At 33.8% G+C, this 19,435-nt stretch overlaps 1 protein-coding gene across 1 annotated transcript in view; it reads left to right on the top strand.

The window, feature by feature from the left end:
• LOC147011050 (sodium- and chloride-dependent GABA transporter ine-like) overlaps window positions 1-17,787 on the top strand; it is a 152,452-nt gene extending 134,665 nt beyond the window's left edge. Inside the window, exon 14 of the mRNA XM_085860622.1 lies at window positions 16,903-17,787. Coding sequence (XP_085716748.1) covers window positions 16,903-17,043 — 141 coding nt within the window. The 3' untranslated portion in view covers window positions 17,044-17,787. The remainder of the gene's footprint in view (window positions 1-16,902) is intronic.
• Window positions 17,788-19,435: the final 1,648 nt, after the last annotated feature.

Here is a 19,435-nt window from a genome sequence, read left to right as displayed (position 1 = left end):
TCGCTTTGAATCACCCTTTTCAAAATGAGATTTCCATCTATATATTATTACGATATCACCAACTTTGAAGTTGGGCTTTTTGACATTAATCTCTTTTTCATGTTTTAATTTTGTAAATGTATCTGATGGTTTCATATTCGTTGACGTCTGAATCGTGTCATTATACATATCCACAATATCCTGAATAAAAGATTACCATTTTTGAGAACCGAGTTGTGTGAATTTTTTATATAGTCTCTCTTTTAAGGTACGATTAAAACTTTCAATAACAATGGCTTTTCCTTCATTAAAGGTACTGTATAATGTAATGCTGTTATTTTTTAGAAAATTTATAAATGGTTTGTTATAAAACCCCCCACCCTCATCAATCCACAATTTTTTGAGGTTTTCTCTTACTTTTATTAAATATCTGTTGAAAGGCTATCATAAGAGTATTACCTGTTTTGTTTTTTAAAGGGACAACCCATGCATATCTACTCCTCAAATCAATAACGGTTAAAGCATCCTTGTACCGCTTACCATTATTGAGTTCACTCAAATCAGCAGACCAGATATAATCAACTTCCTTGGAATAAACCTTCGTTCTACGAAACTTTGTGAATATTGGTTTTTGTAATTCATTAGCTAATTGCTCTTCAGTCTTAATGACATCATTAGAGCCTATTAGTTTTTTGAATTTCCAAGCCCAAGTTTAAATTTCAGCACTGATGATCTTCGTCACGATGAACCTATCAACTTTTTCTCTCAAGGTTGGATTTTGTATCAGAGAAATTATATATCATTTCTCTATCGGCTTCATGCTTTTCTTCCAAAGTTGTGGTATTCCCATAATCAATATCATGTCTCATGCACACTTCATCAACCCGATCGATGGGCTTACTCTGTGATTTAGGATTGTCTGCCTCATCTAATCTTTTATCCAAGTTTGTGCCTGTACCACAGAAACAATATCCTGGAAGATGTAATTCCCCTGGTATTCCAGTACTTGTAAGTTTACTTCCTGATGAAAACTTTTGTATATCTCCTCCACGTTTGTGTTTGGAGATAAATTGATATTTTTTTGAATCACACACCGAACATGTACCTTTTTGTGTAACCCTATTATTTTTACTTTTAAAATATGAAATATTTTAAGTATTAGTTTTCTTTTTACATTTGAGACAATAACTCATTTATTTATGAGAAAAATTCCTAAAGAGTGCAAAAACCTTTTTAGTTTCCAACATGCACATTTGATTCCTAATTTTTAAACATAAAGAATCCTTAGAAATGCCTTCACTCTCTCGTCCATTTATTGAAGAAAAAAATCTTCTCCTTTTCCTCCTCTTCCCTGTCTTCTTCAACTCCTTCCTCGTCCCTTAGTATCCTTGAATCACTTACACCCCATAGAATATTACACATATATTCATCAAGATTTCTTGTTATTCCTGTATCCAAAATAATTTTTTTTTTACAACAGGAAACCAATAAAAAATTCTTTTAAATTTCTAAAAGAACCTTATATTTTCTTAACTAAATTTTTTTTTCATTATTTATCATTTTAATTAAATCCAAAGTTGTTGCTTTATCAACATCAGCTTAATGCCAATTTTTTATTGAAAATACCTCATTCTTATGTTGTAGAACATTTTTATTAAAATACCGAATACGCTTTTCTTGAAGGTATGCTTGGACACAGAAATGATAATTTTCTTGAAGCCTTCTTGCTGTCATTTATTTATAAGAAATATATGACAAAATAATATGATGACACGAAACACCTCCCCATCTTCCCATAGTTAAATCATTTTGTATTTCCTTAGTTATTATATATAATCCTGTTTTTTCTGTTTTAATGATATAAACTAGGGCAAAACCATTATTATATTTACCATTATTAAATTATTTTATTTGTTGTTTACTAATTGTAACTCCACAAAACTCATTCTCGATACCAAGTGGATAATATTCTTCCTTACAAGACTGATTTAATTGTTCCAGGTCTTCTCGGTCAATTTTGAATGACCACTTATACCACTTATATTCATATCATACCCCCATTGTTCTATTCTCATACAAACGATACGCCCTTCTTTATAAAAATTTATTTTAATTCGAACTGTGAATTCTGTATGACCTGGAGATAAAATCAACACTTCTGTATCTTTGGAATACACGGCCATTTTATTTAAGGAGATATATATCGTGATAAATCACTTAATCTCACCAAGTCATTCGCGTCAGTTGGGCTTGGATAATTTTTTTTTTTAATGATAATTTTTAATGCGCATTTTTCGTGTTAATATTTTTGGTTATACTATATTTCTGTTGTTGAGCCTGTGCCTTTGTGTAATAATTTGATAAATCGATACCCATTTATTGGGATACACCAAAGATAGAACCAGCTTTACCAACATAACTCATTTATATTAGATTAAAAATAATGCCATAAATTTTTTTATTTTTGTTGAGTTGAAAGAACACATAGAGACAAAATTGACCACAACACTTGGAATTTAATTCTTGGACAAGAAATGTTTGATAAACACCATTCTGTAAGAATTTTATGATTTAAACAGGTGGTGGAAGACCAAAACGATCAAAATAATATTTGTCTTGACTATTAAAAATACAAACCCAATGAGAACCGTTCCCATTATTATCTTCTAAGTTCATAATAACATTCTTTGTATGTTTCGGCACATTTGTTAATTTATCTCTCATACAAATAACCACATTATGAATTTTTAATTTCTTACAATATTTGACAAGTTGTAAATTTGATGTTGTATTCTTTCCAAATTCTGTAAGCCACTCATCAATGCTCATTTATTTATGAGAAAGATATAATCCATTAATTCTTTTAGTTAATTTTACACCTGCTTGTGCGACAGAAGAAAGCATATCTCCAACTAACAATCTCGCTTTATCAGGCAGACATTCAAGTTTTTCAGCAAAATCTACAATTACACCACTTCCAATAATTTGTTTCTCCAACTCTTTGTTATGTCTTTCTAATTCTTTATGAGCCTGGAGTTGAGCCTTCCTTTCATTGGCAGTTTTCACTGCTGTTGAAATTCCACCCGTCAATGCTCCAACTGCACTTAAACCACCAAATAAAGGAATTAGAAATGGGAGAAATCCTCCACTCGTCTCTCTTAATGAACATTTTTTCGACATTGGATTTGTCATTTTAATTTTAAGTGAGCCAGTATTGTTCAAGGTTTGAACCTGATCTCTTGTGAGCAAAACATCAACTCTTACTGCTCCTTTTCTCTGAATTGCATTCACATTAATCATACATGGCATTTGATTTTGAACACAAGATGATAGTTTATGAACATTGAGTTGATAAAAGTATACCCCAGTTGGCACATTGCCACTCATTTATTTAACAAAAAATTATATGAGACTAATCATAACAACATTATCTGTATTAATCTGTAATTCTGTTTCTTCCAAAAGCAAACAATATGTATCAACTTCTTCACTCTCTCCTCTTTCAATGTATCGGGAAGTATCCACTCGATTCGACTTTATAGTTTCCTTTTGAGCACTCAGATCAAACACATAGATTTTATACAATTTTTAAATGCTGTCGTATCCAAAATAGGTTCTTCATTTCCATTACTTTCACACACCTTTTGGTAAGAGTTGTATGCCTCAGCAATAGCATTTTTTTCCCAATTAATTTCCAATCTATCTCTTGGATAAAATGTTCCATCAAAAGAAAGTCGAAGTTGTTTCACCTTAGCATTATCAGTCAATGCATTATTCTTATCTGTAGCAGTATCGCCATCTCTTTTTTTTAAATGATCCACAGATATCATGGCTTTCCTTCCAGAACACCCAGATTCCACGTGTAAGTGGTTTGGTTTAGTTTAACGTGTTGACATCTTCTGTTGAGATATGATACATATAGTGGTTTCTTTGAGTTAAGTCTTCTGTTCAATATCTCTTCTGTTTTAAGATTAGGAGTATATTCACAAAGATACCAACTCATTTCATCAATTACAAATTTTTTCTGGGCACCAAAAGCACGACCAACACCAAAAGCAATCTATTTTCATTGTCATTCCTTTGTAGTTGAAATCTAATTTTAAGACCATACAGAACTTTATCATGATCACAAAATCAAAATATACTTTGAAGAGGAACTGCCACAGTAAAACTATAAACTGCTTTTGCATCATCATTATATGCTCCTTTCCTTTGAATATATCCAGGGTCTGTGGATGTTCCCTTTGACATATGAGGAATAAAACCTTCGACAGACCCCTTTCCCATTCTATCACTGAATGAATATCGTGTTAATTTCATCATTTCAGATACAGCAGATACATAATCAACCGTTTCAACTTCTTGTGTTCCAATATACAAACGAACACTATCAAACATTTTCCATAATAAATCATTGACGATTGTAGCGTTTGTGTTATTCCCAGTTTTTGTGAATGTAAAGTTACACAACAGAAACTTTCAGATAGATTCAAACAAGTTTTTTGATTATTTATTTCAAACTTTTGTACCATTTGCATTCCAGTCTGTTCCATTTATTGCATTTACCTTGAAGTAATCTTTTTTTAGTGGAGTTTGAGATGATAATAGTATCATCCAAATCATAGATACTATCAATTGCTTCCATACTTGTATTTATTTAGGGAAAAATATGTTAAAACTTTTGAAACCCTGACCCAAGTATTTGAATTATTTTCTGTCGTTCTTGGGGAGACAACTGAGTTTTACCTTTTTTAAATTCTTTAATTGCTTGTAATTTATGAGATTCCTTTTGGGCATCTTTTATGCTCTTTACAGCACCTGCTACATTTCCCACAGCAGATGCAGTTGAACCAATTTGGTCTTCATGTTTAAGAATAGTTGAACCGATACCCATTGAAGTATCAATTATCCCATCTCCTCTAAATTGATGTCCGACATCCCTTTGTCCCTTAGGTTTATAGTATCCTCTACCAAGATACATACCTTCACCCTTGTAGTATGGGAAAGGAAAATCCCATCCCCCGTAATTATTTTATATTTTCCCAACTCGTGTTACCTCACAATAACCATCGTATTTATTTATTGGAAAACTTCACAAAGGTGAATTCTGATGGATATAACTTCTACATTAAAAGAAATCACATGATTATCTTGGTCGGTTATCCTAAAATTTACTTTGTGTACGGTTTTTACTGACACAGAGAGATAAACCAAATTTTTGGGTTCCATATTGAATTTATAACCAATTGGGGTTGAGTATGTGCTGAATGAAAATATTGTATTTGTTTTTATTCTATCCTTATAAGCACCATCAATCAAATCACAGTGAATTAATACCGAATTTATTCCTGAGGATATTTGAATGACATTATCACTGTAAAACGTCCCATTAGTTTCAATCTTTTTTGAGGAGAAACCCAATAACTCTCTCAATGAATTATCAATTGTGAAATCACCCTTGTAGTTATTTTTAAGTTTAAGCGTTGATTTTGAAGTATGTTTTTGAATGTCTCTTACAATATTTTTTGGTTCATCTCCCTGTTCTTTCATAAGACGGACAATTTCGGAAGATATTTGAGAAATTTCTTATGTTCCGTGTGAGACTGTTTTCGTTTTGTATCCACTTCCCGGATTATAACTAAACTTGTCATTTTTCTCAGTTATATTAAATAAGGTATTATAAGTTTCCATGGACAATAAAGATGCCTCATGTTCTTTTGTTGGGTCAAGTTGTAGTGGGTATGGAAATGAAGATGTGTGGTCGCTTGTTGTGCTTCTCATCTTATTTAGTATGAGATAAAATGTCTTTATATTGATATTTATTCATTATTTTCATGTTCATCAACTGGTCTAAAGTGGCTAATTCTTCATTCAAACAATTGTTATTTCCAGCCTTCATACTACCGAACAACAATAGCAGTCTATTAACTAATTGTGATGGGTCATTTGGAAGAAAACTAACACCTGAACCAAGGATACTTGAAGCCTGAATATTGTGCTTCTCCTTCTCATTCTTCCTACTTTTACCAGAAATACTAACCCTATAATTAAGAGAGTCCAGCAGATCAATATGTATTCTGTTATCATTATTTTTCTTATCCAATGGTTTATCAAAATACTTTTATTCATACCTCACAGTTGAAGCTTGTCTTCCATCGTTTGTGAGAAGAAACATTATTCTCGGAGTAAGTTTAACAGGGGGTTGAGCAGAACCCAAGAACTTTAATTCATCATTAAATATCAATACCTTTTCTTGAACAAGATTAAATATTGCTGGTTGTTCTGTTGGAATGAGTCCTGCTTTGGTTTTTTAATCCGCTGAATATTCATTGTTTTGAAGAGCATTCACTATATAATCAGGGGGGTGATTAATCTCTTCCATTTGTTGAAATAATCCTTCATCATCATATTCTAATTTTCCTGAATGCTCTTATTCTTCCTCCATCATTTGACTGAAATCTTTTATCATTTGAAGTTTTTTAGGAGTATATTCTATTGTGGGAACTGTGGAAACATCTATAATTTTTTCTTTGGAAGTTTTTAAAAGTGGTTTATAAAAATTCTTTTGTTTTCTTTCAAATGCTTCTTCGCCCGTTAGTTTCTGTCTGCGTTTCTTCTTTATATCTTCCTGTTGTTTTACAACTTTTGAAACCAACTCATGATGTTCCTTAAATCTTCTTGCTCTTCTTTCGCATCCATTTATTTATTGGAAAATATCATTTTAATATCTCATCTTGTTTTACAGCAATATATTGATATTTTTCAGTCATGTGCTTCATGTAATCCTCAAATTCCTTTTTACAACATAATGTAGAACAATTATCTCTCCAAAAGTTGTTTATATCTATTGAATTTAACTTGAATAAAATAAAAGTATTAGCATTGTTTCTGATGGAACGACGAGGAAGTTGAAAGTACGATTGACTAAGAGAAATGCAATTATAAGAAGAATGTCTCCCTCTTGTGTAGTAGCTGTCCATTACCATTTGGTTTCTCTCATTAACACATTCAACAAAAATAACGAGGTTCTTTTTTGATTTATCCAAATCTTGGGGAGACGGTATATCATCCGTATTATCAATAAGAATACAAGTTATCGGTTTTGATTCCTTTTTACATCTCTTTGTATCACAAAATAGTTGTATTATATCATCAATGTTATCATAATTTAGGTTTTTTTGAAGTTTAAATAAACCGATTATATCTTCTTTTTGAAGACCAGCATTAAAACCTTGTGAGAGTAGTTGATACTCTGGTTGAAAACTCGACTTTGTGAAAATTATTAAATTATCATAATCGAAAAAGTTGGGAGGCAGCAGCATCTTCAAAAGTAAGCAGGTTTTTCCGCATCCACTTGAACCAACTATGAGACATCATAATGAATTTGCGAGATTTTTATGGTTGTTAAATTTTATCTTATTTTCCCAAATGGGTAAAAAATCATTCATTTATATACTTGGAAAACAGGTTATTTTATTTATAATTGGCTTTTTTGGAAACTCCATATTTTATCCTAAGTTCGGGTTTAATTTGAAGATAATCCATGATTTAATTTATACAATATCTTGTGTTGATATTTCCCTGAAAATGACAATCCTGAATAATATATTACAACAATCCTTTGAACATTTCTCTAATACGTTCAGTTTCTTCCCTTGTAAGGAATGGTGTGTTATTACCATCATACTTTACATTCATTTCTCTCATCAATCTTGCAAAGTAATTCATTTTTGGTGTATATCAAAATAATTATTTTCCTATTTATATTTTTATTATCATTAATTAGATGATAATCACAGAATATACATTGTTTATAGGCTTTTGACTCTGTGTTTAATCTCACTCTATCACACGCAGGACAATTGTCAAATTTGTCGTATGGAGAATCCGCGAATTCAAGAGGCTCAAAATCTAGCATATTTATAAAGTAAAACTTTACTGAAACTAAATTTCATCTTCAGAATCATCTACAAAAGTATCATAATCACTCTCATAATCTTCAAAATCTTCAGTTGAATATTGACTCATATTTAATTAGTAGAAACAACATTACCATTGATATCTATATACTTTTTTTCATTCTCAGATTCAACTACAACATTTTTTTGAATAAAGGTAATTTTAAAATGATCCTTAACTACTATTGAACGAACTGTCATTTCACCTGATATATTAACATCCTTTATTTCATCAGGATTTATATCTTTAGGGTTGTTGAAAAAAAAATACAAATTTCTCGTTGCATATTACAGATGGTCTTTTCTTTTCTTTCTCAAGCTTCATCCATAAGGTTTTTATTTTTTGATACTTTTTCTTGTTTCATTGCTTTTTCTATTTTTGAATATATTACCAGAAGGAGAGGAGAAACTTTTGTTAGAGATACTTTATTTGACGTTCTTCCAGGTATACTAAAAGCCCTTCCACTGAAGGAAATTGAAGAACTCATATTATTTACCATAATTGTTTTTATCCAATGGTTGTGATATTTATCTTTGTTCAATTTTCCATCCTTGACATATTTCTCAGTATCTTTAACAAATGAAGAGATTGCTTGAAACTTGTATTTTGTGTCTTGAAACATTGAATTTATTAAGTGAAAAAAGTTGGAGGATAAAATTGTTTTAAGAACAGATTCACCTATAAATTAAACGAAATTTTCATCAAAAATTTTTTCGTTTAAGTAAAGTTTTATGATATAAATATGGTGAATACAACGTTCTGCGAAGTTTGTTATCACGAACATAAATATTACAAAAAACACCCTCAAACCAACAAACACACATTTAATCTATTTCATCAAATATCTCCACTTGACCAAGAAACAAAACATTGTGAGAGATGTGACAATGATATTCTTAAAAAAAAAATTAAATAAACACCTTCAATCACGCAAACACAAGAACAATGAAGAAAGGGAAGCTAAATTCTCCATTGAAAACACTGATGGGGTATTTAAAGGGTGTATAAAAATAACATTGTTTCGTTTTTAAGACCCTGGACCATCTTCAATCATGGAAGCTGTTGATATAGTTAAACAAAGTCTTGAAACTATAATTAAAAACACATTAAGTGAAATGAAAACTTTTAAGTTTTATATGGGGGTAAAATTGAAAATGATAAGACAACTCAATGAAACTACTCCCTATCTGAGGACAAACCCACACTTTATCTCATCATTTCAAGATTTTGTAAGATGTGATGTTTACGATGATCTCCAGAGACAAGAACAAGATGTTGATAACACTGTCGTAGGTAGTGGATTTACTCTCACAAAAATAATATTTTAAGATATACACATCTTAAAATCAGATCCTCTTCAAGCTTCTTCTTATATTGATTGACCAAAAGAGATAAAACTTAAGAAAGCGGTTGTTAATATTCAAAACAAAGATAATAAATGTTTTTTTATGGTCTGTACTTGCTCACTTACATCCTCCACAATGGAATCCTGAAAGGGTTGAAGATTATAAGAAATATGAGAATACATTAAATGTTAAAGATTTAAAGTTTCCAATGTCATTGAGAGATATTCCTAAATTTGAGAAAATGAATAATCTATCTGTTCATGTATATGGATTAACAGATACAACAAAGTTCAGACATTAAAATTTTCAAACAACTATAAAAATGATGGAGCACACATTGACCTTGTCCACTTCACTTCAAAGGAAAAATCATATTATGCTTTCATCAAAAATTTCTCAAGATTAACCAAATCACAAATATATAAGAGAAAATGTAAAACGTATCTTTGTAAGAGATGTCTCAACTCCTTTCACACAAAAGAACGAGTAAATAAACATTCGAAATATTGGAGGGATCATAAATCAACCATAATCAATTTATCAAAAGCAGGTTCAAACATATCATTTAAAGATTTTAACAAATCTAGAAAACATCCGTTTGTGATATATGCCGATTTTGAAAGTATCCTTGAAAAGATATTCACTGTTTCTCCATATCCAAATAAATCATACACAAATATATACCAAAAACATACTCTTTGTGGTTTCTGTTATTATATCAAATCATCTGTTGGTGATGAATACAACAAGTTAGAACTTTATAGAGAGGAAGATGCCTCAGAGGAGTTTGTAAGACGATTGGAAAAAGATTGGATAAGACTAAGAGAAATAATGATGAAAACCTATAAACCAATGTCATTAACAAAGGAAGAGGAAAAGGAATTGAGAGAGAACAGTACCTGTCATATTTGTGATGAGAAAATTGAGGGAGGGGTTAAGGTTAGGGATCACTGTCATCTTACTGGTAAATATAGAGGTCCAGCTCATTCCCATTGTAATCTTAATTACAAGCTTCCAAATTTTATTCCTGTCTTTCTTCACAACAATGCTCACTATGACACATCTATTTATAAATGAACTTTCAAAGACATTCGTAAATATTTTCGCCATTCCAAACACAGCTCAAAAATACATCTCATTCACAAAAACAATTTATACATCCCCCATAACCCATATCAGATTTCTTGACACATACAAATTCATTGGAGATTCATTATCTGAGTTCGCATCAAATATTAAAAAAACTTCCCGAGTCTTAAATCATATTTCTCAAATCAAGAAGAGATTGATCTCCGATCACAAAAGAGAATATATCCGTATGACTATATGGATTCATTTGAAATGTTGAAAGAAACACAACTTCCTTCAAGGCAGAGTTTCTATGGTAAGTTGAATAATACTCATCTTTCTGATGAAGATTAAACACAAGTGAAAAAGGATTGGGAGAAGTTTAATGTACAAAAATCTTGGGGAATATCATGATTTATATCTTAAAACTAATGCACTGTTATTAAGTGATGTGATTGAAACTTTTAGAACAGTCTGTCATAATGAATAAATTCTTTTGGATTCGACCCCGCTCACTATTACACTGCACTAGGTTTGGCTTGGAGTGCGACGTTCAAAATGACAAAACAAAAGTTGGAATTAATCAGTGATATAGATATGCTTTTAATGATAGACAAGGCAAAAAGAGGAGGAATATCTCAAGTATGTTCCAAGAGATATGCTAAAGCAAATAACAAATATCTTCCTGATAAAAATAAGAATGAGGACAAGTCTTACCTGATGTATTATGATGCTAACAATTTGTATGGGTGGGCCATGTCTCAATCTTTACCTTATGGGGAACTTCAATGGGTTTAAGAAAAACATTATGAAAAAGTTTTACTTGATATTGTTATGTCTTCTCAAAAAGAATTGGATGAGGCTGAAGTTGGATATTATTTTGAGGTTGATTTAAAATACCCTGAAGAACTTCATAATAAACATAAAGACCTACCCGATGCCTCTGATAAAGAAAGTCCAAGAAAAGAATTATTAAGCGATTACCAACAGTCATTTAATATTAAGGGTAAATCTTCAGAAAAACTGCTTACTACATTAAATGAATAACAAAGTTATGTTTTACATTAAAGGAACTTGAGACAATATTATCTGCTGGGTTGAGAGTGAGTAAAATTCATAGTATTTTAAAATTTAAACAAAGTCCATGGTTAAAGGACTATATTGATTTTAATACAAAAAGTAGAAAAAACGCAGAAACAGGTTTTGAGAAGGACTTTTATAAATTAATGAATAATGCTGTATTAGGAAAGACGATGGAAAATGTTAGGAATCGAGAAAACAAAAGACTTCCTCCATCTTGGAAACAGGCTTCAAAGTTAATTAACAAACCAAGTTTTGAATGTGTGGAGGTATTTTCAGTGAACTTTTGTTCTATTCATTTGAAAAAAGAGAGTATTGAAATGGATAAACCTATTTATATAGGAGCATCAATTCTTGATTTGTCAAAGTTGTTTATGTATGACTATTACTATAATAATTTCAAATTAAAGTATAAGGATAATGTGTCATTGTTATATGTGGATGCAGATAGTTTTATATTAGAAATAAAGACTAGATATGTATATGAGGATATGATTGATAATATAATATTGACATATATATGATACAAGTAATTATAAATCTGATGATGTGTTGTTTTCATCAAATAACGAAAAGGTTATTGGGAAGTTAAAAGATGAATTGGGTGGGAAGGTTATGAGTGAATTTATAGGATTGAGATCAAAGGCTTATGCTTTTACATACATTGAAAATAATATTGAAAGGTGTAAAAAGAAGTTGAAGGGAATAAAGAAAAAAATATCAAATGAAAGAATAAACTTAAAACATTATTACAACTGTTTAATCTTAGAGAAGGAAGAGTATCAAAAAATGAATAAAATAAGAAGTTATAAACATCAATTATATACAGAAGAAATAAATAAGAAAGCATTAGGAGCTTTTGATGATAAAAGATATATTTTAGAGAATGGTTTTAAGAGTCTCCCTTATGGTTATAAGTATAAGTGCTGAGGAACTACTACCATCTTTTACTGATTTATAAATGATAGAACCAAGCAATAACCAAACCAAAGAGTGGAGATGAAATCAACCTTGGTACTTAAATGGAAAACATAAAGAATGTGAGAAATATCAAATAAGTCTTATTGAAGAAATAACTGGGGTAAAAGTAGATAAAACAAATAAGCGGATAAATTTAATTACAAATAATTTAGAGGATGTAAAGATAAAAATAAATATCCTTTAATGGACTGAAAACTTTGATGGTTATCAATTCAACAATGAAAAAACAATTTTCTATAATCTCAAAATAATCTGTGGCTCAGGAGTTGGTCAAACAAGAACATTGAGAGAAGTTTATCATTTCATTTCTGCTCACCAAAGATATTTAGACCAAGAACTAAATTCCAAAATAATATTTGTGAACATACTCGATGGTGAGGAACGTAAAAGGAAAATTAATTTATTACCTCAAATAGAACATGATCAAATATTCGTTGGCTCACTCTTTGAGTGGAGTAAGAGTCCAAAGGGTAGAGAAAATCATTCTCCTCCTTTGACCAAATTCGCCATGATCAAGAAAACTTCCCCTATGAATTTGTATGAGGTTTTTTTGGACCCCTGAGACAGTCTCAATTTAACATGAGCTTGTATGGCAGAAAATCATACTTCTCTTTTTGTCCTGATGGGTCTCGAGTCAGAGAGTTCTCCCTATACATTTGTATGGCAGAAAATCACACTTCTCTTTTTGTCCTGATGGGTCTCTAGTCAGAGAGTTCTCCCTATACATTTGTACAACAGAAAATCATAGTTCTCTTTTTCTCCTGATGGGTCTCGAGTCAGAGAGTTCTCCCTATACATATGAGCCTCCTGTTGAGGGGTTTTCGGGGATCAATTCAAAGTTTTCCCCATTCATTTGCATGGGTGCCTCAGAAACCCCATTAATCTACTACTCACGTCTCCCTCTATTTTACCTTTCAGCCTTGATGTTGGTGTTTTCCCCCTTACTGTTACTTTTGTTGTGTTGCATCCTGATCCATTCAGTGTTCTTGCTCTTCCATGATCCTTGGCCTTGTATACAAGAAATAAGGCTGTGATTAGCACCAATGGTTGAAGGCATGGCTGTGCCCCTGATGCCATCACCTGGAGGACAGCACATGAATTTGAAATTTCCCCATGGAGCAGCAATAGCTCACCTTCTCTTCATGAAGGACACCATGGTATCTTTAACGTCTGCAAATTATTCCTGGCAGATAGGATTCCAAGTTTATTGTTTATCTGAGGGACAGCGTGTACACACATTGATCCCTCACTCTGCTTACGAGACATCAGGATGACAGTTTGTAGCTGAGACGAGATTCAAACCCAGATAGGACAGGTCCGAGGCAAGTGTGCATACCTCTGGGGCATAGGCCATCCTGACAGCCCACAGCTTATGTTGAAAGTTAAGCCAAGCACTCCAACAAGGTACAGAAACAACTCCGCAAAGATGGATATGTCACCCCCAGTCAGAGCTGAATGTTAAGCTCTGATGGCCGAATTAATTTTGCTGAATGGTTTGGAGGCTAAATAAACACATGGATATCAAATCACCCAACAATGCCTGATTACAAAAATAAATTTCTGCATTGTAAATTTAAAATCCCAAAGCAAATAAAAAATGGTGTGGAACAACCAGACTGAGCATGAACCTTTACTTTGCTTATGTTAACTTAATCAATAAAGCATAATATTTCACTCAACAGTTCTAATAGTGGCAGGTTTACAAATGGTGGCAAGCTTGTGAATGTCCTCTGTGAAGGTGTATCTCATGAACTGCACAGTACCATTCTCTGGATAATGGCATTGACAATGTGGGAGAGGAAGATTAACGACAATGAGGTTGGCAACAAATATGGTGCAATGAGTTGCTGTAACATTGACTGGATACTGCCAGAAATCTTATCACGTGAACAATGAAGATAAAATATATGATGCAGCTTGTCTTGCTCAACTGTCAGCCTTTTAACAGCAACTTGCTCCGATGGTCATGACTTTACAAGTTTGCGTTGCAGGAAAATGGTTGTGTTGTGCGTCTCAGACAATTTGCCAACGCAATGATGTTCTGTTTAATAAAAAGAGCTTGGGAGAGATGGATAACTGTTCACTTTTGAGCAAATGAGCTCTTGGCTACTTTTATACACAAGATCGAGGCTCAGGGAAGAGCTAGAATACAGAACAGAATAATGAAAACTGTAGAAAGAGGGGAAAAACTCCAACTGTGGATTTGAGGCACTTGGAGGAAGAATGGGGCAGGGGAGGAATAATAGAAAGGAGAGGTAGAGTAGGGCAATGGTGCTGAAGAAGCTGGACACAAGCTCAAACACAGCAAGGAAGCGATGAAACAGCAATGTATCAAAAAAAAAAAAAATTGGGGCAATACCCCTGGGTGCTCACCTGGTAGAGTAATGATACTGAGGAGGAAGTCAACGTGGGAAGGAATCAGCAACATGTACCAATTAAATGAACCAATGTTATGGAAAATACCTATTTTGTGGGGCAACTGCACCCCCCTCCCCGCCCAACCCCGATAAATCACCTTCGACCCCAATTTTTTTTGTTGTTGTTATTTAATAGTGAGAACAAACTTTGGTCCACCATGGGTGTTCAAGGTTGTGGTCAAGTTTCATCGGAATTGTGTGTGTAGTTTCTGAGAAGAAAGCAAACACCTATTTAGGGGGGCAACCCCTGTAAACCCCTTTAGGGCCCTATGTTTTTTTTTTGATTTTTTTTTCTTTTAAATTTCATGAACAAACTTTGGTACATACAGGGTGATGAAGGTTGTGGTGAAGTTTATTAGAAATCTTATGTGTGGTTTCAGAGAAGAAGTTTCCAGTATTTGTGGGCGGATGACATGCTATCCCATAAGCTCCCTGGAACTAAGTTCCAGGTGAGCTAAACAATAGAAAACTGGAAAGGTGACGAGAGGGAAAACTCATTTACCTGGAAAGGTATGAGTGAGTTTGGATAGGATAAATGAGGTGATGAAATGTCTTGAGCATGGATGGGGCATGACCTGAGGAGGAGGTGAACAGACATCTGAAAGCCCTGAATGGAATAATGAAAACCACCAGGGTAAAATGGTTCAGATGGTGACTTGTCACACTCGTGTGATCTTAAATGCTGCAATACAATCCTGTGAAACCATGTCTACGGCTATATCAGTACTCGTTTCTGCGGGTCTTAGCATGGTATGAGATATGGCTGGTTTGTTCTATGGAGACATCAGGCTGTGTCTATTTGCTTTGTTATAATGGTAAACTCTCCATTTCAACTCTGCACAGTTGCCAACTGTCACTGCAACAGCCACATCATTCCATCCCTTTCCTACTGCAACCCCACACTGACCCCTGCCGGAGGGATGGGATATCACTTATCCACGCACAAAATAAATTTACTCACCTGCTCCCTCCCCTCACCCCAGACCTCTTCCAGAGGAGCGGGTGTTTCTGGTAAAGACAGTACAGAAAGGTCCTTTGTGCACACTTTGTACCTTTTTGTTTTTATTTATCCTCCTCCTCCCTCTCCTTCACCTCCTACCCTTCCTGCCTGCACCATCTGTTTGCCGTGTCCAACATAAATTGTTCTTTTTTTCTTCAAAAAAAAAAAAATCAAACAAAGCCTTACCTCCAATTTAATAATTATTACCAACCTTAGACATATTGAATTACTAACTCTATTAAGTCGATGATGCATCAAACATCCAGAGATTTTAACTTTGATATAACAATACTTGTGAACAAGGTAAACACTTGACTATCAAATATACATTTTTTTTTGTTGTGATGAAAGATAAACTGTAATGTCAGCTGCACTTCGTTTCCCACAGTGACAGTAAACATACCCTTTAATATCAACTTTTACTTGATGCAATCAACACATGATCTCATGTGCTGAAAGCACACCGACACGAGCCTGCATAGAGATGACGGTTCTGTTATAGCAATTGTACTTGTACACCACACAGGAGAGGGGAATGAAGTCTGAGTAGAACAAGGATACATAATTATTTTTAAGTTTATCTTATGGTATCGATATTCTGAAAATTAAGGATCATTACATACGGTGCCATGTTCACTGCTGTTGTTTACCTCTTACATAGTTTTGACTTGCCAGATTTTAAAGGCTTTTACTGGCTTTCTTCACTTGACACCACATTTTACACCTTTTAGACCATTAGACGCTATTGTTTCATCTCCGTCCCAGTCAGAGACCCTCTACAGCTTTGCATTACACAAGTGGGATTTTCGGTGATTGTTTTGAACCTTTATCTTGCACATCCCCACACTCCTGCCCCCACATCCACTGTTCCCAACTCTGAGGATTGTGTTGTTACCCACTGATGACACCCTGCAAGCCATCTTTACGCATTACAAGTTTGATTGAGGTTACCCAAGAAATATACTGTAGGAATCGTTTGTAAACAAACAGATCATTCACCTTTTATAATATATTGGTTATAAAGCTACTGTTTGTGCAAACATTGAATTTGATCCTTCCTTTTGTCTTTCAGCGGATACGGAGATCTATAATTCCATGCACGCCGCAGCGACATGAAACCCAAAGCCAGATTAGATTGAAGCAATGTTCACGCTGCGAGGCCACTAATTGTGAGAATGATTTTAACTCAAGTGCTGACAGTACTTCACTGTGAGTGATCCACATTAAAATATGATGTTTACCGTCCCTTGAACTTTCTTCACTGGAAGGATTTAGAAAGTGCCTGATTATTATTGTTGTTTTTAATTGTATTTTGGGAACCCAAAGGGTGTTCAGACAAAAGAGTTCCTTTGGACTAAATCCAAAGGTTTTGCGCCGTGTGTGTGTGTGTGTGTGTGTGTGTGTGTGTGTGTGTGTGTGTGTGTGTGTGTATGTGTATGTGTGTGTGTGTGTGTGTGTGTGTGTGTGTGTGTATGTGTATGTGTGTGTGTTTGTTTGGTTGATTGTTTGTTTGTTTGTTTGACCGACCAAAAGATCAAACCCTGTGAATTGATTTGGCTGGAAACTTGGATTATTGTTCTGATGTTCTGATGTTCTGATGTAAGTGTTCTTCCAACTACATTGCAATGGGATAAAGTTCTTGCATGGCATATATTTATTTTTCCTTCTCAAATGGTACTCAAGTGACACTACTCATGACAGCACAACTACATTGTGTATAACTGCTTGATTGAAAGACGTTTGATTTTCCTGTTTTGCTTTTCCCACATACCTTTGTGTACTGTCCTCATGTTTATGCATACGTGATTTGGAGTTTGATTATTTCGTTCACACTCTTTTCCCTGATAATTTTAAGGATTCCACCGTGCATTCTCTGGTCTATTGGAAGACCACCATTACTGTTCTCAGGTCACATTGGTTTTATGACATCACTTTTTGAAATAAAAGAAAAAATACTTCACAAGCGATAGTTATGTTTTGGTTGTTTCGTAAAAGTTATTTTTCTGCCTCCGTTGGCGAATTCGCCAGTGGCATGTTTTCGGATTGTCTGCCCACACCTACGTCCATGCTGATTTTTCTCTGTTCTTTTTTTCTCTGAAACCGCTTTTCTGGTTGACACTAAATTTTCACCACAGGTGTGACTTCATATAGAATGCTTTGATAATAATTATGATGTCATAGGTCACATGGTGTGGCAGCCATGTTGGAAAAAAAGGAAAAACTTTGGACCTCGGTATCTGAAACCATTCCATTGAAAAAATTGAAACTTGGCACCTGTGACGGACTCCCGATGGGAAACAAGTGATTTTTTTATGTCATCGATGTTTTGTTATGATGTCATAATTGCACACGTCAAATGCATTATCCGATCAGTATGAAAAATTTTGAGGATCATCTAGGACTAAATTGCATGTGGAGAAATAAAAATGACAATGTCATCAGTCATGTGGTTCGACAGCCATATTGTTTTAAACATCAAAACCTTCAAAAATATTCTTCTCTGAAATGGCTGAACAGATCGAGGCGAAGCTTTACAGGTATGATCGCCTATCCTTGAGGAACAAAAAGTTCTCCTCCTATGACAACATAGGACACATGATTTGGGACTGTACTCTGTGCAGCGCGTTGGTGCTGCTTAAGCAGTCTCCTTGGCTATCGGGCACAATCCTGGACGGGTCGCCACTCCGACACAGTATACCAGCATGCTGGCACTAATTTTGCCGACCCGGGAAGGATGACAGGCCGAGTTAACCCCACCTGGTATTATTGGTATTCAGCCAACACCAGGCATACATGGTTTGGCAGCTATGATTTCTTGAAGAATAAACTTTTAGAAATCATCTTCTCTGAAATGAAAACAGATTGAGGGGAAACTTCACTCATGTGTTCCCCAAACCTTGGGGATAGCAGGCTGTTCACAAATAATTAATAGATAAAATGGTTGAGCAGTCATATTGGATTGAATGAAAATCTTTAAAAGTAATTATTTCTCTTGAACTGATTTAGCAATCGAAATGAAACGTCACAGTTATGAACTAGTGCTCATGAGAAATGTATGTTTTAAATTTCAAGCTGATCGGATGCATGGTGTGTCAGCCTGAATTATTTAATATTTTGAATCTGGTTTCAGGGATTGAAATCAAACTTGGCACAAGTATGTATAATGATGTAATCATGTGGGTAATCATGTGTAATATCATGTAATCATATTGAGTGGCGACAAAGTGCCCTTCGAGTTTCTACTTTGTTTTTGGCATTTGCTTTCTCTATTAACTGAAAGTGAATTGAGGCAATTGATCATTTTCTGCCTAAATTCAAGTTTCTTGATTTATTAGTTTTTTTTTTGTCATTACCTCCGTCATTATCTCAGAAAGTTATTGGTGGATTCAGACGAAAAGTGGACGGTTATGTACTCACCTCTGTTTATCTGTCTTTGAGTAGGATATCCCAAAAAGTTATGGCCGAATTTGGCCGAAACTTGATTGACAGGTTGGGTGTGTGACAAGGACAAACTGCTTCGATTTTGGTGAAGATCCGGATCCCATATATTTTTTAGTCTTTTTTAAAATAAATGATTCTTTACCATTGAGAGATGGGGCCTAAAA

The sequence above is a fragment of the Eptatretus burgeri genome, chromosome 16 (genome assembly GCF_056783735.1).
Source record: "Eptatretus burgeri isolate ZD-2024b chromosome 16, Ebu_testis_v1, whole genome shotgun sequence".
In the NCBI taxonomy this organism is placed as follows: Eukaryota; Metazoa; Chordata; class Myxini; order Myxiniformes; family Myxinidae; genus Eptatretus; species Eptatretus burgeri.
The sequence above is the reverse complement of the archived record's forward strand: the minus strand, read 5'-3'. Positions and strand labels throughout refer to the sequence as shown.